General features: G+C 43.0%; 1 protein-coding gene and 1 non-coding gene across 2 annotated transcripts; both read left to right on the top strand.

The window, feature by feature from the left end:
- The first annotated feature begins 2962 nt into the window (after positions 1–2962).
- LOC119309531 (bZIP transcription factor RISBZ2-like) lies at positions 2963–7165 on the top strand. The gene is made up of 6 exons (XM_037585518.1): positions 2963–3576; positions 4201–4291; positions 4805–4925; positions 5626–5701; positions 5794–5919; positions 6557–7165. Exons 1-6 carry the CDS (start codon positions 3145–3147, stop codon positions 6938–6940), a joined length of 1230 nt encoding a protein of 409 aa, XP_037441415.1. The 5' UTR covers positions 2963–3144; the 3' UTR covers positions 6941–7165.
- A 12866-nt stretch (positions 7166–20031) lies between these two features.
- TRNAM-CAU lies at positions 20032–20115 on the top strand. The gene is given in 2 exon segments: positions 20032–20069; positions 20080–20115. It is a non-coding gene; the product is annotated as a tRNA-Met (tRNA).
- Positions 20116–22783: the final 2668 nt, after the last annotated feature.

Here is a 22783-nt window from a genome sequence, read left to right as displayed (position 1 = left end):
ACAATTCATGCAAGTGAATCACTTTGATTACATCCGAGTGAGTCACTCAGATCCTATATGTGTCCATACTATCAGGTTAACATATATATGCCAGTCATCAACCGAATCGTATACTAGTACGAGGATACAAGTTCGCATAACCTTATCAACTCTCTCTACATGTGTGTGTGTGTGTGTGTGTGTGTGTGTGTGTGTGTGTGTGTGTGTGTGTCAATTTAACCAGTAAATTCTTATTCCATTCTTAAAAGAGAGTGGTCGCATATGGATCACATTTATTATTAGGTCTAACTGAACAACTTGAAAGAGCATCCAGTTCACCGCGACACGACCACAAGCCCAACCCTTCAAAAACGCACTACCGGATGACAGAGAACCAATACCGTCACGCTAGCATCTGACTAGATTTGAGCATCCATGAATGAAACTAGACCAAATGGGGATGCCTTGCCACCATCGTCCATGGTGGTCGTGCAGGCTTTCCCACCAGCAATCTCAAGCATCAGCATGAGAGTCTGGTGTTGGTTGGAAAGCCTGGGGTGTATATGGTTGTGCAACCATCTGAGTAACACTGGACGTGACAACATGGGGGTTATGAAAATGTATTCTACTTTTTTGTGTCCTCAAAATACCAAACATTGGGTCGATACAAAACTGGAAGAGAAAAATGTTGGACTAGGAAACTATGAAAGTATGGATGAGAGTAGTCATGTCGGCACGGGGAAACGCTTGTCTTCGGCGTACTGGCAAAAGCATGGGTTGGCCGCCTCACGCACGTGTCCAGCGCGTTTCACTTCCAGGAGACACATAATCTGGTGGGACTCCGTCCGGTGCCTTATCTCTTCCCCGTCCACTATTTTCTTTCCTTTCTTCCTCATCCTTTCCTCGTCTCTCTGGTAAACAAGCCGAGCACCACATCCTACCGATCTGTTGCACCGGCGAGCTACCTACTCACCTCATTAGATCACTTTTCTCTTGCGAGAGCCGCTCACCTCAAGGCCCCCCGCCATTCCTGCTGTGAACTATAGCCAGCGGCTGGGGATGATACAAGCAGGGGCAACCAACGACCACCGGAGTTGCCACGGTTGTCACTGATGTTGCGGTGGCGCCGCCATGAAGACCATGTCCATGCGGTGGTTGGTGCAGTTTCCAGCGGTGCTACAACCGCGGAACACTAATGCTGCAACCGGTAGCAGGAGCTGTTGCGACCGACGACGGAATTTGCTGCCTGGAGGCTGATGGTAATGGAGAAGACGAGGGCGGACGCCTTGGTGCTACAACCAGCATCCGGTGTTGCCGGAACGACAACCGCCATTTGCTGCAACCGGCAATCATGCAACACAGAGAGGATGATACCGCGTGCTGGAATCGGCCGTCACCCTGGGCGGCGGCAAAAAGCTGCAACCATTCGTTGGTAAAGCTTCAACCTCCCGATGAATTTCCTGGAACCAGTATTCAATTTTGCTTGAACTGGATAATTTTTTGCTACAATCGATCAACGAGAGTTCTTGCTGGTAAGTTGTTTTTGCTAGAACCGGTGTTCAATTTTGCTAGAACTATATTTTGCTACAATCGATCACCCCGAGAGTTCTTCTTGATGAGTTGTTTTGCTCGAACCAGTATTCAATTCTGCTGGAACTGAGTAATTTTTTGCTTCAACCAACAAATGGTGGATTTGCTGCTTTCCAAGTTTTTTGTTGGGCACGACTGTGCAAGTCAACGATCGCGGCGGCGCCGATGGTGCTCCAACCATGGTGAACGCGCGATGGAACCAGCTGGGCCGGAGCTGCAATGGCCTGGTTCCCGAGCTATGGACGCGGCGTGCGGTGACTGCAAGCTTCAGCAGAAGGGTGGCAGGGGGCTAGGATGATGGTGCTGCAACCAGTAGCGGTGCAAGGGGACGGGGTGCTGCCGCCCCTCGATGGAGCGCACATGCATGGGACCGAGAGCAGAGATGCTCACGGGGAACAGGAAGGAGGGGATTTCCTTCTCACGTTGACCAAAGCGAGAGGAAGGAGATGATTCGGTGACCGACTACAAATCATCATATCAAACAATTGGGGGCCGACCGGCCAAAACGTTCGGTCGGCGTGCTAGTGGCTAATAATGGCCTACCGGTATGGACCACGTTAGTCAAATGGTAAGCGACGCATGTATATAGGGTATATTAATGCGACCAACTCGCAAGGTCCGTCACCTATATTTGGAGAACATATTTATGTAATATATAAATTTAATAGGTAAAGTCACATTTATCATTCTCAAAAGAGGGTGGCCCGTGTGAGGAACACATCCTGAGCAAAGACGAGGAGGTTTCCACTCAACCGTTGTCACTCTAGCTATAGTGTATATTAGACGTTAAGTGTTTCCGTTACCTTTTCATATACAACAACAATTTAAAGTTAGAAACACCTGTAAATCACATGGAAGCGTAGGGATCGCAACGAGTCAAAATAAACATGGTGCATTAGTGACACGTATTTTAAACTTTCTGTTAACACTTTTTGTTCTTTCATTAAAGGATATTTGTTTGCATTAGCGTTGTCATGCTAGACGAGCACATACATTACAACATTATTATGTGTTTGTTGTGGTTTCTAGAGACAAGACATGAACACCTAAATAAAGAGGACATGGACGAAAAGGTTAACCGTAATAGCTCATGCAAGATGACAAGCAAAACATTTCATTGTATGAGGTTCCGTGGATCACACTTCTCTATGTACTCTCAGAAACGAAAACACTTGTCTAGACGATGGTAGACCGTCGGAATAGGTGAACATCTTTTGTACAACAGAAAGTATGACTAACGTGGCGCCGCGGCCGAAACTGCATTATCAGTTCAGCTGAATTTGTACTGTATGTCATATCTATCTCGAGTATTCAAGACAGAAAAACCTTGTGCAGTAGTAGTACTTACTGAAATAAAATAGACATGAGAGGATCGCACCCTCAACCCATCTCATTCAGCACACAACCCATGGGTTAGCCATAGCCAAAACCCGTGGTGTGTCACCCGCGTCATTGGGCATCTCCGTCCTCTCTTCGCCGGTTCCCACGGGGTTAAAAAGTTTAAGCCATACCATTCCTCGCCCAATTTTGTTCTAATCAATCACCTTTGCCCCAGTTCCATTTCGGAAAGCTTCCATGGAGCCCGTGTTCTTCTCACTGGAGGAGGCGATGCCCGAGCCCGACTCTAACCCCTGCCGGACCTCGTCGCCGCCGCTGGAGGCACACATGCTCGTCGCAGGACTCGGAGGAGTGGGCGCCGGCGAGGTCGTCGGCGGGTGCGCGACGAACGAGTGCGCGACAGAATGGTGCTTCCAGAAGTTCGTGGACGAGCCGTGGCTGCTCAACGTCCCCACCGCGCCAGTGGCGAACCCCGAAGCTTCGACGCTTTACCCTAATCCCACGGCCGAGGGGAGCCGCAAGAGGCCGTACAACGTCCATGAGATGGTGGGCCCGGAGGAGGTCATCCCCACGCCGCCTGCGGCGAGCCCGGTGGTGGACCCCGTGGCGTACAACGCGATGCTCAGACGGAAGTTGGACGCGCATCTCGCCGCCGTCGCCATGTTGAGGGTACGCTACTAATCGAAGTACTAATCGCTTTATTATTTTAATCATCATAGCAGCTCGATAGTTACAAATGAAGGAAACGATTTCTGAATTGTGATAGATTTTTTTGCAAATCATAAACATCAGTTGACTACTAGAAAAAAAAGTCGAATTTGCTCACGAATTAATACGCATGCAATATTTCAAGATTTGCTAAGCGTGACACCACCTTTTCTGGAAATAAGTCGAATTTCCTCATATGTGAACCAGCCTATCCATTTTGTGTCCATCGGTGCTCTGGCGCCATCCCTAACAAGAACAGCTAGCGTTGCAGAAAAGAGTCATATACTTGGTAAACGTTCCAGAATGGTATCTTTTTTACTAAATTTTGAAAAGAGGTACATTTTTGTCAGTTCTCACGAGCTGGAAAAGGCATCGATTAGGAGGGTTGTGGGCTTGTGGCGACAACAGGAAGATATTGGAGTTAGGGTTAACATGTGTGGAATTTTACATACGGAGGGAAGAGATATAATTTTCACTTTGTTTAAATATTTCCCTCAAGAAATTCTTTGTTTCCGTGTCCTTAAAATATTAACTGTGCATCTTTCATGTTTAACTTTCACTTTTGACATGTCCACCCATGTACAGACCACTCGGGGAATTTGCCCACAAAGCTCCCATGACAATGGAGCATCGCAAAATTCAGATTCCATCCAAGGCTCAGAAAACCACACCGGAGGTACTCAATTGTTCCTAGTTACGTCTGATTCACTACTTATGAGACAATATTATAGAATAATATATGCTAAGCTAAGTTGACTGTGCATCACTTGTTTTTTTTTTTGAGCACGCATCACTTGTTTTCATATATAGTTGTTTCGCTTTACTATTCGTGTGCATATAGGTAATGAGATTCACGTGCCACAAATGTCATGTGATGCTTTACTGTTTATGGTCCTCTCTACAACGAGTGGAGAATCGAGATCTATTTATAGAGACGTGTACACGATTGGAGGCTACGGCGAGGGATATTTTTATCCAACGTGGGTGACAGTATGATCTTAGGATTGGGCCACCTTCAGTTTAGGCGTTATATATAATTCATTTTTCCTTGTATATCGCCTTATTCTTTTATTTTGGCTTGTTGTGAGGACGTTGTTGGCTGTGTGCATCTTAGTTATGCAGAGGCCGGGTGTAATGCTTAAACCTTTTAAGTAATAAAGCGCTCCTTTTTGAAAATGTGGTGCTGCAGATGTCAGTTTGCATCAACTTAGCTCTTCCTCATTGGAGCCATCACCATCAGATGGTGATATGGAAGGGGAGGCACAAACAATTGGAACTATGCATATTAGTGCAGAGAAAGCGAATAAGAGGTAAAATATGTTGTATATTTATTTCGTGGTCCTTCCATTCAATCCTACATTTTGTACTGTAACTCGTGTGTCCAATGTTTTTTTCCTTATGTGGAGATATCTGTATTGTTTTATCTTTAGTTTTCCCTACATCAATTTTGGTAGTTTCTTTGTGGCTTTGTACTGGATGGACTTGGCATGTACCTTAGATTATATCCGAAATTTTGATAATTTTCATGCACCTTGGCATGAACTTGAGAACACGTTTTTATGCACTATTATCCATAGAGTGGTACAGATTAATTTGAAACATATCCACGCAATCAGCCATGCATATGGAAGGTGAATTGATATTTGTGTGAGAAGACTCACTAGACATATCTTATTTTCTTGTTGTTGGCACCTTGGTGGAGTGTTGCTACAGACTGGTATATGTACCACATGATGTGCAACCTGATTTAGCATGTTTAGGATTTTTGGTGGAGTCTGTCGTGATCACAAACTACAATTTTTTATCTCATGCAGTTTTACACCTCTTCTTATTGAAATGGGTGTGCATGTCTCATGCACGTTAATGAAAATGTTACATTGAATTACATCATATGCCAAATACACCAATACCGATTGACATATTAATTGGCAAACATTCGTGAACATCTATTTTTGTTGTCGTCTAGCCCTCAAGTCCTGCCATCTGAGCACATTCCTTATATGATTTCAGGAAAGAATCTAACAGGGATTCGGCGAGACGCTCAAGGAGTAGAAAAGCAGCTCATGCGAAGGAACTAGAGGAGCAGGTCTGACACTTTAAGCAATATTTTACTTCTCAAAATCAAAACTGCATACTATGTGAGCAAGGAATCTGATGACTACTGCTAAAACAATACAGGTCTCACTATTAAGAGTCGCAAATAACTCTTTGATGAGACATCTTGCAGATGTAAGTCACAGATACGTCAATATCTCTATTGACAATAGGGTACTAAAGGCAAATGTTGAAACCCTAGAAGCAAAGGTATGTCTTGCTTCTACATTGGTGTGTTACATATTGAATTCTGAATTATCCACTAGCAAACATGTGTCAATGCGCATAGCTGCAATGAGTTTTAGTACCCCAATTAAATGTTGTGAAAATTTGAAGGATCAATAGTGTTGATTGGATTGAGGGGTGGATAGGCGACTATCAAATTATATAAAGGATATATCATTTTGATGATATTGTTGACATGAAAGGTCTTTTGGTGTAATTCTATATTGACAATTTTATGTGATGCGAGCAATCCAGAAAGTTGCAAGAACATCACAAACAATCTAGGCAACTGTGGAAACGAAGTATGAACAAAAATTAATATACCCGAGAAAAAGGCGCGAAGATGGTGATGTAGACCTGAAAGGTTCAAATACTTAGGTGATTACATGCATCCAATGGAGAGGCATGGATACCAAGTCTTGATGACCACAAATGTTTATCCTTCTTCTCCATGAGATTCTTGCATTAAGTGTAGTGACGAATCAACTCCTGAATGGTGACAACCAATGCAACGACACAATAGATTACATTCAGCTCTAAAGAAAGAAAAAAAATATGGTTTCATTGAAGATAATATATTAACTTGTGTAGGTGTTTAACATTTAACATGATTGCATTGCAGGTAAAGATGGCCGAGGAAACTATGAAGAGGGTTACATGCACCAACAATTTCCCCCAAGCAATGTCTAGCATATCATCTCTCGGGATTCCTTTCAGTGGCTCCCCATTGAACGGTATCTGTGATAATCCATTGCCAACCCAGAACACCTCACTTAACTACCTCCCTCCCACAACAACAAATTTTGATGTGAACAACAACTACATCCCCGAGCCAGCTTTGGCGTTCCAGATCCAGGATCAAATACCTTCGCTACATATGCAACCTATGTCATGCTTGGATCATCACCCGCAGAGGATGCACATAGGTATTCCTACATCAGCACCTACTCCGCAACGGGAATCTACTACATTGGATTCAACTGAAATAGTCAACATGGTGATGTAGTAGGAATTTTATGGGAGACCTGAGCAGGAATTACTTTTCTCAAATTGTTTTCGTTGTTGTTGTTGTTAACCGTTGGGGGTATTTAGAATGGTTTCTTCAACTTGTTAAGTGGACATTTCTTAGACTTGTTTAAGAAATATATATTGTTGTTGTTTCAGAATAAGAACCTAGACATAGTTGGTCTTTGATAACTAATACATATATTGAAGGTTATTGGACAATAAAGTGATGTGGTTGAGTCAAACCTTTTATCTTCCTCATATTTCTTCATTACGCTTTTATTATCTGTGAACAACGCAGTATATGGTCGTTTATTTTCTATTAGGGCGTTTTTATGGCAAGTTGTATTGTGCATATATTTCAAAAAAAAAATATTTTCATATATATTGTAACTCCCTGTGTTTATGGTGTGTTAGAGCTGGCAAGTCTAGCGCGAGCAAGTCTTTTTTACTGTACACGGTAGGGCAAAAACCACGAGCAAGTTTTTGATAAGACTATCTAAAGGCATAGTTCATGAAGTCAGTTACATTCTCCCTTAGCTTAGGGGTGATTGGGCAACAATATCCATACCACAGTTGCTTATACAAATGTAGAAGTATGAATTATGCCGAGATATCCTCTGATCAATCATATATTTATGAACTCCAAATAGGAAAAACGCGGATCTTGCAGTTATGTATATGCATGAACGAATTAAACCAAGAGAAGATAAATATCCTCCTAAACCTTACATGCACGACATCCTTGGGACACATCCAATCTCGCCATCCAAAGCTCCACCAGCAAACTGAAGGCAAACATTACCAACCCAAGTGAGATAAGGGAGAAGATCACTGAACTTGAAGTTGTGTCCAAGGCTTGCATCAACACGTACTGTTGGCAGGGGCATGGAATCTTACTGGCTGATGAGTCGTGTGCAAGGCTTGCATCAACACTGTGGGCAGGGCCGGGTATATGTTGCAAATATACCGTAGTCAAACTGGAAGTTTAATTAACACAAACCTGATTACCAGTACGAAGCAAGTTAAGCTGTATTAAACTGTTAATCTATCTCATCCGGCTGGGGTTCTAAGTAAGATCCCAAAGCAGCACACCTAATTTATTTCAGTTCTGTTAAATCTCGTCCAGCTCTTCAGGGAGTTTAACTGCATGGGAAGATACATGCATCCCTTAATTTCTCTCATTGTGGTGTTAGATGCAATGCTGCAATGCAGGTACTACACAGAAGTTGGCAGTAAACTAAAGGAAACAGATTGGCCTTCAAATTTATGTGCCGGCATATGAATGAGCATAGTATGGTCTTCCGTGTTCTCGCTTCATGTGTAGCTCAACTGTAACCACGATAATAAACATTGTTTCGCTTCATTAACAAAATTGGGTGGCTAGCGCAGGCCTCATAGCTTGAGCGTGAGTGATCCTTAAGTTGAGTTCGAGCTTCTACTCTCACCTGCGTTACTAAAAACAACCTTGTAGTGATGAAAAGCTCTGTGACAACTTGGGTCGTCACATCCCCACCTGAGTTCAGGGGGTTAACTGAACAAATGTTAATCTGTCTTGAATTTTCGTTTTTTGCTTAATCATGGACCACTATGAAGCATTCGGTTAGACGGCTGCATGGTAGCTTTGAACCGAACGGACATCAATTTTATTGTATTTTTTTTAAAACAGAGACAAAAGTTTTACCTTGTCTCATTAATTAAGAACAATTTTACAAGTTACCGAGATCTCAAATGCTTACTGTTGGACTCCACCTTAATCCTACTTGCTTTTACACCGGGCCTCACGCCAGTATGCCACATTGCGACGTTTCTAAAGACTTGCATTTCTCTAGTTCCTAATCTCCCATGAAGCCAATATAACCATGGACGAGACACCTTTCCTCACATTACTGTTGGCATTTACCGTGTAGTACCACCAATCTTTGACCGAGTTAAAATTGCTCCAATTGTCCAAGTTGATGTACGCTAGATTAAGCCAACTTTTGATGTCATACCAAATCCGCCTTGTGTATCTGCACTTGAAAAGAAGATGAGCCGCCTTCTCCCGTTCTCGCTTACAATGTTGACATAAATTACAATTTGGCCATCCGCGACGTTGAATCCTATCCGCCGTCCACACTCGATCTTGAATGACAAGGCTTGCAAAAACAATTTTGCTTAGGCGGCGCCCAAATCTTCCAAATCGACGGCTTCATAAGGCAAGCAACATATGTGCCCAGTTGGGCCTTGTTGGCCGAAGAAGTCGAAGCTCATACTGTTTTCTTTGGGATCGTAACACCCAAAGCTCATTCTTAACTTTCTGAACATGTACCGAGAGAAGAAAAAAAAGTCACCCGGTGGTGAGAAGCCAGAGCCTAGGTTCACTTGTCTCATCTGGCCATGCAGCATGATCATTGTGTCAGAGATGATAGCACGCCCCGCCCTGTGCATGTGCAATAGGCGCAACCACACAAGGCCCCTGAATTTTAGGGGTCCGGTCCCAAGTATGTCTTTACTCCCCACAACCATGTCTCAAAGAAAAAACCTCGAAGAAGGTCAAGCCCATTAGCGAATGGTTATGCAAGTGTAGTCATTTTGGAGAAATCACCCAGCTAGGTCGTAACTTCGGGCACGGCGATGTCTCTGGGGCTCCTGTTTTTTCTCGTTTCTTTTTGTTTCTTTTTCTATTTTTTCCTTTATTTTGCTTCATTGAAAAAAGTTCGGTAGTTGAGAAAAAGTTCGGGATTTGTAAACATGTTCACTAATTTTTAAAAATACTCATGAATTTCAAAAAAAGAATTCACAATTCTAAAATTTTCATATTTATTAAATTTTGATGAATTTATTTTTTGATATTGGATGAACATTTTTTATATTTTCATTAACAAAAATTAAATGGATGAACATTTTATGTATTTCAATGAGTATTTTTTGTAATAATGAAAAAAAATTCAATTCAATGAACATTTTTTGAAATTCTTGAAAATAGATAAATAAAATGAACATTTTTTATTTATGAACAAATTTTGTATTTGAGAACATTTATTGACGAATATTTTTTAATTTGACGAACAAATTGTGAATTCAATGAAAAAAATGATTTTTTTAAAAAGTTCACCGATTTGAAATAATGATCGAATTTCAAAAAAGGTTCACCAATTTGAAAAACATGTTTCCAGATTTCAAAAAAATAATTTAAACATGTTCCCAGATTTGCAAGGAAAAATGAAGCTATGAAAAAATGGTAAATGAAAAAGGAAAGAAAAATGAAAGTCGAAAGAGAAAGCAAAAGATGAAAAAGAGACAGAGAAATAAACGGAAACGGCTAAATGGGCCGGCCCTAACCGAAGCAGCGTCAAGGGGGTGGGGCGCCCATATCTCAGGAGCAACTGCTCGTTCGGGAGCCCCGCAAGAGCCACCTCGGGGTGGGCTGAGATCACGCCACTTGGCGCACTCTCAGTCGCCGCCACATGTTGCGCTCTAGGCCCTCTGACTTTTTGTTTTTGTTTTTCCGCACGCATTTTTGGCTTTTGAGATGGTTTTCTCGGGTTTTTTTGGCTTTATGGTTTTTCACCGGTCTTTCTTAGCTTTTGGACATTTTTTTCTAAAAATAAACATTTTCTTTGCGTGAAAAGGCAATTTTTTCCTTCTGCAAGAGGCACGGCCCTGCCTCTCAGAAACGGAAAAAAGCCTTTTCTTTTTTTCCTTTTGCTAGAGGCACGGCCTTGCCATTTTTTTCATTTCTGAGAGGCAAGTTTTTTTCCTTCCACCAGAGGCACGGGTTTGCTTCTTGTGGAGGCACGGATTTGCTTCCGTGAGAAGCACATTTGTGCCTCGTCCAGAAAAAAAAGGTACTCCCGGATCAGTTTTTTTGTTTGCTTTTTTCGTGAAAAAAGAAGTTCGGCGGAATCTATGAACATATGATCTAGTTTTGAAGATCTCGAGCAAGAAATCCAAGATGAGAATATGAAATATTTTGAACAAACGGATCTAAAAACCAAACCGGGACTATGAAACGTTTTGAATAAAAGGTTCAAGATTTGGACGCACGATTTAAGAGATAAAATGTCTGAATAACGGATCTATGAGAAAAGGAAAAATCCCAGTTGCATCAAGTGGTGCACATCATGTGCTCCACTTGTCGCCACCTGGGAAGATGGGAGTGACATTTGCAAAGAGTGCTCCTTAATTAGTGATTTCTTCATAACTCGCTTTTAGCAAGATGCGCCAGTGTTTCTCAAAAAAAAAAAGCAAGATGCGCAAGAGCTATGTATCGCCTTAAGCGAGACGGGAGGAAGGCTGTGAGCATATGGGCCGGCCTATTAGTTTAGGTTTGATCCCTTTGCTCGCTACCATTTGTTGTAGGTTCGCTCGCTACAGATTTTTCCTTTTTCTTTCTTTTTTCACAAGGTTTTATTAAAAAAAACGTTCTTCTTCATTATAAATTCAGTTTTGATTTTCCTGATTTCTTTCTCAGTTTTCACAAACTTTTGTTTTCTTCCCTTTTATTATTTTCTATGGATTTCTTCATTTTTATGGTTTTCTTTATTTCTTTGGTTTTATTTCAGTTTTCAAAATATAAGTTTTTTGAAATTGTTAATCATCTATTTAAAAAATGATTAACAAGTACATAAAAATATTTTTGATGTATATGAAAAATGTTGAATGTATACAGAAAAGAAAAGTTAACATGTGTTGAACAATAATTAAACCGATGAACATCGACAAAAAAATCAAAGAAATGAAAATAAAAGGTGAACTAAACAAAGATAACCAAAGTATAGCGAAGAACGAAAGAAAACCGGTGAAAAACAAAAGAAAAAAGTTTATAACGTTGAAAAAAGAAAAACCAAAGAAAACCGACGAGCAAAAAAAGAAAGAAAGAAAAGAAAAGAAAAAACTCTGAAAACCGGTAAATAAACAAAGTAAAGCGGTGAAAACAATTAAACTGGAGAAAAAACAGAGAAAAACATAAAATTGAAGAAAGCTATTGAAGAAATAGAGAAAAGGAAAGAAAAAGAAAAAAGGGAAAAGGAAAAAGCTGAAGGAACTAGCGAAGTGAACGGATCAAACGCAACGAGCGAGCGAACTAAGGGCCAGTTCTTTTGGGCGGCTTACTCCCAGCTTCTCCCATAAGCCGCTTCTTATATTCATGGGGATTCTAAACTAATTATGGGATAACTAATGTACGCACTCGCTACGTACGTGGTCTATTCTACAACGATCGGAGTACCAACCGCTGTTCAAGGTGGTGTGTACGCGATTGGAGCAGGTGGCTATGGAGGTTTTTTCCCGACATGGGTGTCAGCATAACCTTCGGATCGACCCACCACCTCCTTCGACATAGGCATAGTGTCGGTCTATAGGACTCTACTATTGCCGTTTTGTCGGTTTTTATTTGATGATTGTTTTGGTTGAACTTTCGGATTTGGCTGTGTGCATCCTAGTTATGCAGAGGCCGGGTGTTACTCATAATACTTTGTATCCTCTTGATGCTACATTTAAATTAATAAAATCGCCCTTTATCAAAAAAACTAATTTAAAAGTATAAAAAAAGGTTATTTTTTAAACCGGGGAGCGGCAGCTTATTTTTTAAGCCGCCCAAAAATATGGCCCTAACGGGCCGGTCTTGTACCGTAGCGAGCACGGAAAAACCCGTACGAGCTGAGCATACATCGCTATAAGCCAGATATAGCTCCGGCCCGTAACTTCGCTGATTCCCTTGTCTTGTCCTCTCGATATCTCGTCTCACCGCTTGTAATGTTTGTGCGCTGTGACGTCATTGATGGAGAAGGAGATCCCGGTGTGTTCATACTACCCAAGAGCTTGCAAATCCTGCAGTTTGCAATGGTCAGTAGAAATCCCTTCTTTCTCTCTCTTTTTTTTGCGAGTAGTAGAAATCCCTTCTACATAGCACTCAAATTCATTGCATCAATTTGATCAGTCGTTCCATGTCTTGTGACTTTGGTGCTTCCCTAAATTTGAGGGCTCTTTGATTCATAGGATTGCAAAAACACAGGAATAGAAAAAACGTAGGATTGGAATGGCATGTCCATTGGATCCCTGTAAGATTTGGCTTTGTTTGATTGTGTCACGGGAAAAATAAAGGATTTCTTCCAAGAGGTTGGAGTGGATGATAGAATTCCTATAAAATGTAGTACAAATGAATCTTTAGAAAAAAATCATACAGGATTCAACCCCATGCATCAAACGATCAACATAGGAAAAATTTCTAAGGATTCTAATTCTTTAAAGATCCTATGAAAATCCTTTGATCAAAAAGATTCTTGAGTCTCCATTGGCTTGACAGAGTATATGGGATGTGTTGCCAGGTGCGTGTATCGTTGAGGTGGAACTGGAGGAGAGAACCTGTGTCGCATGGAAGAGTCAAAGGCGTAGCATGCATTATCTGCGTGCCCCTTCTAGTCTAGCTAAAAATGCGCATTTCGCCCATTAATCTTTCGGCACCCACTGGTTCTTGTCGTGCCAGATCCATAGCACTTTTTTTTTCTCGAATACTCGGAGGAGGGGAACGACATCCCAGAAACTCCGCAGGTTTTCATAGATAATTGGGTAATACTATACCTACGTAACAATACTTACATGTTTTATGCAATGTGCCAGGTGGACCACCCCACCCTCCTGAAAATCATGGGGGCGTTAAGTACTCACTCCGTTTTTAAATATTTGTTTTTTTAAAGGTTTCAAATGGACTACTATATACGGATGCATATAAACATATTTTAAAGTATAGATTCACTTTTGTTTCATATGTAATCACTCGTTGAAATTTTTTAAAAAAACAAATATGTTAATCGTCGTAGACCGTACATAGATGTAGGGTTATCGTAGATAATTACACGTACTGCTCCGTCCACATCCGCATTATAAACTAACGGAATTATTCATGCACTACCCACGCTGCTAATCTCGCGAATAACCCGTCGATCGAGGTCCCCTTTGAGTAATCTTGCTTGCGTCCAAGCTCTACCTTCGCTATCGATCCTCTGCCTTAGCCTATGCCTATGCAGAGATGGCGCTGCTCCGTTGAGGTTGAGGTGATTGGCAGCAGTGCCTCACCGCGTTCTCCATCGGCTACGAAAACCCATCATCGGTGCCCCCCCCCCCCTCGATGAAAAACTTGAACCTGATTTAGATCGAGAGTGAAATGAGATGATTGGCAGCACTGCCTCACCGCGTCGCGTTCTATCACCGGTGCTCACCAGGGGCGGAGCCAGCGCCCAGCCACTCCGAGCACTTGCCCGGCCTCGTTGGCTGTGAGACATTGTACATGCATGATAAACAATGGGCAGATTTTACTGCTAGTCGTGGTTTACCTGGGCATAGTCCTGGCCATCTCAGGCCCGGCCCTGTCGGCCCACCCAGGCCCGGCCCTAAAATTCAAGGCCTACACCCGATGGGCTTGCTCGTGGGCCGGGCTTGGGCCTGAGTTTTGAGCCCACCAGCAGGGCCTGGACGGGCTTGGGCTTGGCATATTGGCATTTTAAGGAAGAGGCCCGGCCCATGGCCCTAAGCCCTAAAGGCTTTTCAGGGCATTTTACCAGATGGGCCAGGCTTGGGCTTGAAAAGTAGGCCCGATGGTAGGGCTTGGGAGGGCCTGGGCCTCAGTTTTCTGCCATGGGCTTTTTCAGGCCCAGCCCAAGCCCGGCCCGGCCCGGCCCATGGCCAGATATACCTGGGCACCGGTGCATGCACGGATTGATTCAAAAAGGGTCCACGGATGCACGTGTGTGATAAACAATGGGTTAGCTTATTTTTAGGGGTAACAATGGGCTAGTTAATTTTCTACAAAGTGTCCGACTAATATTTAAGTAATGGGCTAACTCCACCCAAGGAGCAAAGCCAAGGATAGCACTATCTAACACCACCTAATACCTATTACTTAGACTCAAAACATCCTAATATCTAGTACTGTATACGCTCATATCTCTCAAATCTAATCTTGTGCATACCAAAAATATTACTTAGATTTAATTCTGTTAGCCATAAGATATCTGATGCATAAGAGAAAAAGTCGCCAAACACGACAAAATTTATTTATTTGTTAAACATGATAATTTGATTTCTTGAAGTAAAATGTGAGGCGACTTGCTTCGAAAAGCACGATAATATACATCAAAAGAGAATTTGCAGCTAAGATCTCTTCTGGTGAAATTATTACTATTTATTTTATTGACAATCATAGGGGTAAATTTAAGTTAACACAAACTTAATGATGTTTTTATAATAATGAACCGGAATATTATGTAAGTTATTTTTTCACACTTGTACTTAAAAAAAAAACTTGGCCTATATCAAGCATAATGTTCAACAGTCATGGGGTGCTAAGTTTGCTTCTTCCAGAATAATTACTTGAGAGGAACACGAGCAAATCACAACCCTTATCTGCACTTTAGCTGTCCGTTTGTATGTATTGTGAGACAGATTGGCGACAAGCAGAGGCAGGCCTTGGTGTAGAGGAAGTGCTGGGCAGAGCGAATCCATTTTCAGGAACGGCTTACATCCTCAATGACTCGTCATCTCATCCTCTTTATGATGATCAGATAAGACTACTAACTGATTTGGAAATTGGTAGATTTAGGGCTTAAATTTTGAGGTCAGCCGATGGGGAATTGACCTCCGGTGATGATCACGGCCTCAAAAGTCTAGTCTTTGGTTTATGGATTTGTTTTAGATAGTTACATGTTAACTTTAATTTTGAAATTACTGAATTTCATAGATGGTAAAATTTGGTTAGTAGAGCAAGCACTCACACTTACCACAAGAATTTTCCCTCGTGGTTTTCTTTAGCATATTATTGGTATGTTTTATCTGACGTCTCTATTCTCTAAAGTTCTTTACTTTGAACACACTCACAGGTTACAACACGTACTTTATTTTCACTACAAATCCTTCTTTTTATCTTGTAACGTTTTCTAGGACGTTTGGAAGCTAATTTGGATGACTATAATTTTATAGCAACATGGTGGTCAAAGCAATATTCAAATCCAAGCTCTACATCTAGCTCACATCCGGAAACCGATAATAGAAGGGTGGAAGGGACCCCGAGACCTATGGGATTTGGTCCTATGCATGGCCTCATTCTAGACTTATGTTGTCTAAGTCTCAGCTTTATTTTGTTCGATGAAACTGAACATTAATATGTTATATAATAGTTTACTTAAAAATTACATTTGCACGACTACTATGCTTATATTTTGACTTCATATTTCACTGACGGACCAAACTCAGATGTTTGAAGCTATTTTATAGCTAGGCTCAAGTTTGTCGAGGCTTCACACAATTTCTAGCTTCGCCACTGGTGCTCACCGCTCCTGCTGCGAAGGATCGGCATGCGCCAAAGCATTTCCCGGACTCGTTCTTGTCCGTTTTCTCTGATCAGGTATAAATCCAAGGCGAAGCATGTGTTACCTGCGCGCCTCCGGGGCAGCTAAAAACGCACACCGCGTCCATCATCTTTCCGCGCGGCCATCTTGTTGCCTAGTGCAACCCTACCCTCTTCTGAACTTGTGATGCTTGTGAGGCCTGCTCGCTTTCATTATTCGTTGGAGAAACACAAGTTGGACGCCTGCTTGCTTCCGCCACGACTCAAGTTGGATCTGAATGTCTGGGTGCGTCTAACTAACCTCGCACCGGCGACTTTTCCAACACGAATCTGTGGTGACAAAGGTGCCAGCCACAGCCAGTTAGTAGCCCCATTGGACGGCCCCTGATGAATGATGATGCGGTATATATACTGGCCGGGCCGGGGTGCCTCTTCCTTCTGCGTACTGCATACTCACACGTTGGCTCTCCTACTGTCACCTGCTGCATCTCCACATCTATCGGCAATGGCAGCCACCTTCATCGTCGTCAGACCGTCGCCGGCTCTAGGTAAGCAAGCGCATGCATCATCCGAAAAAAATGCCAGCCACAGCCAGACATGTTAATCAGTTGCTAACTAACAGTGGGACGATGCAGGGGCAGGGCTGCCTCGGCTGAGACTGACCAGGGCCGAGGGGCTGAGGTGCCTGCCTGCATCTATCTATATATGGCAGTGTTAAACAGCTGCACACACACTATGGGTTTGTTGTTGTACCGCGGATCTCGGTCGTCGGTACAAAGCAAGTTGTGCTGTATATGTCGTCTAGCTGTTACAACCTGAGGGTTTATATAAGTTGTGTTAAATCTCATCCGGCTGTTGATAAGGGAGCTTTTAACTGAATGGAAATTGGCAAGACACAGGCATCATTGAATTTTCGCCGTGTGGCATTAAATAGTACATACAAGTTGGCAGTATACTGAGGAACGAACACGCCGTGAAACTATATTGCCAGTATAGATAACCAGAAACCGGAACCGTAATGTGCCATCTACGTCTACGACTTGGAATGCCCAATGGTCCTCTTTCTCAACAAGGACGTTTGTTTCGCTCTTATAACATAACAGAAGGGTGGTGGCGCAGTTGGCTAGCGCGTAGGCGTAGCTAAAATAAATGAGAGTGATCCTGAGGTCGAGCCTCTCTCACCCAACAAAAAAAGAAAGACCATAGTTGTGATGAAATGCTCAGTGGCAACTTGGGTCGCCACATGTCATCAGATTGACTCATGAGCAACTCTGAACCTGGTCTCATCCTTTTAAATTTTTGGTTCTGCACAATATGTAATCTCCTCCACTGCTGCGCCTTCCTCTCTCCCACTCCCGAGTTATTTACCGAAAACCATTACAAAACCGACAGGTGAGGCCTGCCTGTCGGGATGATGTGGCAAAAATTTTTTGCACGTGGGCAGGTTGACTAGTCTCTCTCTCCTCTCTTCTCGCCGTTCCCGTCAGGCATGGCTGACCTCGGTTGCGCGTAGGCATCCATGCACGCCTGCCATCTCCCCTGGTCGTGGCACGCACGCGCACTTGCAGTTGCCCCTGGCCGTGGCACGCACGCAGGCCCGCAGCCGCCCTGGCCGCCACCGCCGGCGAGACCAGGAGCACTCCTGCAGGCTGCAGCCGCCGCTAGCCGTGACGATTCCGGCAACCATTCAACGCTAGGCTGCGTTTTATAGGATGCTGGTGACCGTGCACATCGACTGGTGGTGGTGGAAAGTGCTAGGATGGCCAGCAGAGTTGAAGATGGCGAGCTGGGCGGCGGCGGAGCTCCGGCTTGCGCGAGCGCCGGGTTACAGCTTGCAACCGAGCGGCCTAATTGTCCAGATGGCCTCCTGCGAGCTCTAGCATCTCGGTACGGTGCTCAGACGCGACCAATTCGTGCTCAAACGACGGCGGTGAAGACTGGAAAGGCACGACAGCGGGAGCTCTCGGGCATGGCAGACGAACTAGTTATGGAACAAATTGACAATGGGGGAAAGGGGTAGACGGAGAGGGGATCATGGTGATTCAGATGAGCAGGCCGGCGAGGCCGGGGGTGCTCTGAAGGTGGCGAATTCGCTGCCGGCGGCCGGCAGCTCCGAGGTTGAAGACGCGATGGATTCTGTCATTCTGCGGCGTCTCGGCTCTTGTTCGTCGTTGAGGATGACCAGCGCGAGGTGGCAAAGCTCTAGGACATTATTTGTCGGCAAAACTACGGCGGTGGCCACGCTAGCGCGGAGCGGCGTCGACGGCTAGCTCTCGGACAACAGCGGGGAGAGGGCTGGAGGACGGGAGCGAGCTCCAGAAGAAGAGGAAAAGGGAGAGGAGGATCTTGACGTCGGGTAGGGCCTCGGCTGCCATGGCCATGGAGCTCTCGACTTGCATCAGCAGATATGGCTCGCCGCGCACAAGCTGCTCGACAAAATGCTCCATAGAAAGAGAGATGTGATGAAGATAACCATGTAGTCAATGACAGGTGGGGCCCGCAGCTCATCTGCCACCTCAGCTAGTCAAAGTTTTTTTTGTGTGCTTGGTATTTGCCACGTCGGCTCGACAGGCGGGACCCACCTGTCGGATTCGTTGTTTTCTGGGCTAAAACGCAGCGTCAGTGTTCCGCGTTACAGATTAGCCCCATTGTTGGTGGTTTTTTGTGCCCTGTCTTGCCTCAAATGTGGTACTGATCTGTTATCCTATCCCATAATGTGATGGTTTTGGGTAAATAACTCCCTACTCCCTGCTCCTCCTGCCCACGCACCGATGTTCAGGCTCACAAAGATTGGAATTTCACATGATACATTGCCTAAAATACATGGTACAGTAGCTTGGAAGTTGGAATAGTCTGGGCACTTTTTTGAGTTCATCTTTAAGAATACACTATGATGAATTTATTGTTCTATTGCTGGGAGACGCGTCTTTTTCCTAACGTGCCAAGAAAGAGAAGAGACTAAAAAAATGCTTCGGGATTAATTCCGCTGCACTATTTGGTTGGGATTAACATCTGAAGCTCATGCTTTGTTTTCTGGACATGTACAGAGAAAAAGGCACCTGAAGCCAGCTTTAACATTGAAAACTAAACTCATCTGTGCGGCATGATCATCGTGCAGGCAGCCAGATTGCAATACTGTGGCTTGCCTCTTACAATAAGATTATGACTGGAGACAATTTGCAGAAAAGAAATATGAACAAGCCTCTAAACTATGTTTCTGTTCTGAACAATACAGGGTGCAGCGTCTATTTTTCGATTGCATAGTGGCTCAAATGGTTTGGGCTGAAATTAGATCATTCTTTGACATGCATTTTGACGTTTCCTTTGCTTCTATCTCATCATATTGGATAGCTGACAAAACAAAAAAGGTTGATGTTTTCAACACTGCTGCTGCAGCTGTCCTTTGGTTTTTAATGGTGCCACTTGGTTGTCTTTGAAACAGATTTGGTCTCTGCTTTTAAACTCAATCAAGAACATGCTGGAGAAGATGGATGCTCTCTGAATCACATCCAGCGGCTGCTGAGGGCACCAAGCAGGGTTGGGAGAGCTGAGCCTTCGCCATTCCTCTCCACTGAAGACCAGGACGTGACCGGATGGGTCCTGAGCCCAACATCCACACTTGAGGCTCCTGAATCTCCTGCAATGCCAATTTTCCTGCCTACTGTTCCCACACAGATGTAATGATCTTGTTCATGTAAAACTAGAGAGCTTTGGTTGTACTGTTGCTTTTTAACAAGGGAGTTTGTTTCGCTTTCAAGACAACAAGTGGGGTGGTGGCGCAGTTGGCTAGCGCGTAGGTCTCATAGCTGAGAGTGATCCTGAGGTCGAGAGTTCGAGCCTCTCTCACCCCACCAAAAAAAAGACCTTGTAGTGATGAAACGCTCGCTGACAACTTGGGTCGTCAGATTCGCACCTGATTCATCAGGTGAGATGAGCAAGTCTGAACCTGGTCTACTTTTTTTTTGGGCCTAATAATCTCATTCCAAGGCTTTCTGCCGCTACAGAAGCTCTTCCTCCTCTAGCCCTAGCTTCAGCCCATCGCCTCTGCTCGTCCTGCCGAGGCACCTACGGTTCAGGCTGCAACTTTCCCGGGTCCAGTCAGTATCTTCAATATTGATATGCCATAAACCGGTAGTCATCGGGAAAGTACATGAGTTGCTGCCTATTGGTTCAACTGATGAAACGGATTGTTGTTTGAATCATGTGCGAGTTGCTGAACCAACTGCTAGAATGTCACTGCTCTTTCTTCTTGTATCTACCTATTGATTGAAGCATTCATCTGTCTAATACTACCTTCATGTGCGCGAGTGCAATGTATGACTGGAGTTGAGTTTGGCTGAACTTCACTCCAGCGCATATCACTGACATTCTCAGTATAATTGTAATGCATGTGACCCAATTTCCTCTTATAATTTAACCTAAGAAAATAGGTCGATATGCAATGAACGAAAAATCCAGGCCCGAAATCCTGCTTCCTATAATTGAAATGAACTCCTGTGAGTTACTCCTCTGTAAAGAAATATAAAAGCGTCTAGATCACTCCTACTTACCGAGACATCAAGTACCACTTGGACAGAGAAAGTCCAGCGTATATTATTTTTGACGAAAAAAAGAGAAGAGAGTCCAACATATTGGGTATAGTTTAGCTCGATCTTCATGTTGATCCTGCTCAATGATGCGATGTTATGTATCAGCAGAAGTATATGTTCTCTGCCGTGCGTTGTATACGCAAGCATGGTCCAATCGAATTGTGACCCCAATAAGAACAAGTCCATGCATCTCGAGTTCGTCATCCATGCTCAACAGATTTGGAAAACTATGCATCTTGAGCTTTGAAGTCCAACGCAAGTGCTCACTGCTGCGTTCTCATGAAACCTCATTCCGTGTCATGTGGTGTCTGAAGACTTGTGCATTTTTTTCTGCGGAGGGAGCTAGTCAAGTTGTTTTGGATGTCTCACAGCACAATGGGGGATATTGTTCCAAAAGATTCTCCTGTGAGGTGATCAAGTTGTTTTGCATTGTTGGTTCGAGTTATATGATTCGGCGAAACAACATACTGAAATTGGCAGAGACCAACAAATAAGGGCCAGAATATCAGCACGGAGACAACACTTTCAACAAGGTAATGACATTGGGTATGTTGGTTTTATGTGAACCTAATCCAAACTAGGCGAATAATGCTCCAGCGTTGAAACATTGAACATACACTAGTACTCGCGTAAATAATAAATATTCTCATTTCAAGTCCATTGGGAAGCATGCATGCATGCATGCATTGTTCGCCCAGAGAATTGGTGGATACACCCAAGTTCATTGCAGCCCATGATGCACAATAAAATCAAAACAAATAGCAAAATAAAACCAAAAAATTCTGAAACTTCGTGGCGTTGATTATGAACAAATGTTGTAGGTCCTTGGAAAGTTTGATGACCAAATAAAATCACATGATCTCCATACAAACGCAATACAAATTCTGCTCAAACAGATCACATATGATTGAGCACAAATTTTTTTTTACAAACCTCTTCGAATGTCATTTGGCCACCAAATTTTGCAAGCACCTAAAACATTTGCTCATAATCAAAGCCACAAAGTTTCAGACTTTTTTTATTTGCTATGTGAAAAAACACTCTGGGCTTGGCCCTAAGAACAGGAGATAACATGTTGACTAAAAAACAAGGAGTGAGTGTGGTGGTGGAAGAGAAGATATCAATCCTTTTAGGTACAACTAACTTGGGTATTAATTTCTACAACCATAATGAGTATATCGGCCAGCCTCAAGCGTTGTAGAACCCCGAAACAAAACTTCTATAAATACTCGACACACATAAACACAGTATACATGAAAGTGGTACTAATTAGTATGTGTATGTGAGCGTTTGCGGTTGTATTGTGTTTTCTAGAAACAAACGTGTATGCTTATGAATTTTTCCCCTTATTTAGACTAGAATCATAAATTACCAAAAGATTCTTTCAGATGTTCCATACCAAATTTTAAATAATAATGAAATTTCATTGTACTAAAACACTACTATATTTACAATGTTAGATATTGTAATTGTAACAATAAACAATGCATTTTTATATGCATACACACACTTATATATGGTATGAGTTATTAAATAAGAGAAAAATACTAGCTAAAATTGTATGTTGATAAATGATCAATAAAATACTAGTTAAGATTTACTTGTAGAATAAACTATAAACAAGTAAAATTGTTTGGTATAAATAGCGACCGGCTACAGGCCAATCGACTGAAAATGAGTTTTGGGTTAATATCTTTGTCATCTACCATTGATATCAGATTAGAATGCCAAAGGAAAATCCTGTAGAAACTGAATCAATTGGCTCAAATTCCGAGGTAGTCCATTCTATGTAGATAGTCCAACCAAACAGTTTGTGAATTTGGTCGATTATGTGTGCAAAATACAAGAAGCCCAACAAACCAGGACAAACCTATTAGCCCGTTTATATAATTGTACCCAAACACACCTGGTCGCTAGCCGCAGCACAGAA

The sequence above is a fragment of the Triticum dicoccoides genome, chromosome 1B, assembly GCF_002162155.2.
Source record: "Triticum dicoccoides isolate Atlit2015 ecotype Zavitan chromosome 1B, WEW_v2.0, whole genome shotgun sequence".
Lineage (NCBI taxonomy): Eukaryota > Viridiplantae > Streptophyta > Magnoliopsida > Poales > Poaceae > Triticum > Triticum dicoccoides.
The sequence above is the reverse complement of the archived record's forward strand: the minus strand, read 5'-3'. Positions and strand labels throughout refer to the sequence as shown.

Excerpts from the sequence above, each read along its gene's own strand:
- LOC119309531 (XM_037585518.1), top strand. The coding sequence starts at position 3,145 with ATGGAGCCCGTGTTCTTCTCACTGGAGGAGGCGATGCCCGAGCCCGAC. Across the intron at positions 4,926-5,625 it reads GCAGAGAAAGCGAATAAGAG|GAAAGAATCTAACAGGGATT; the intron begins GTAAAATATGTT and ends ATATGATTTCAG. Across the intron at positions 5,702-5,793 it reads CGAAGGAACTAGAGGAGCAG|GTCTCACTATTAAGAGTCGC; the intron begins GTCTGACACTTT and ends AAAACAATACAG.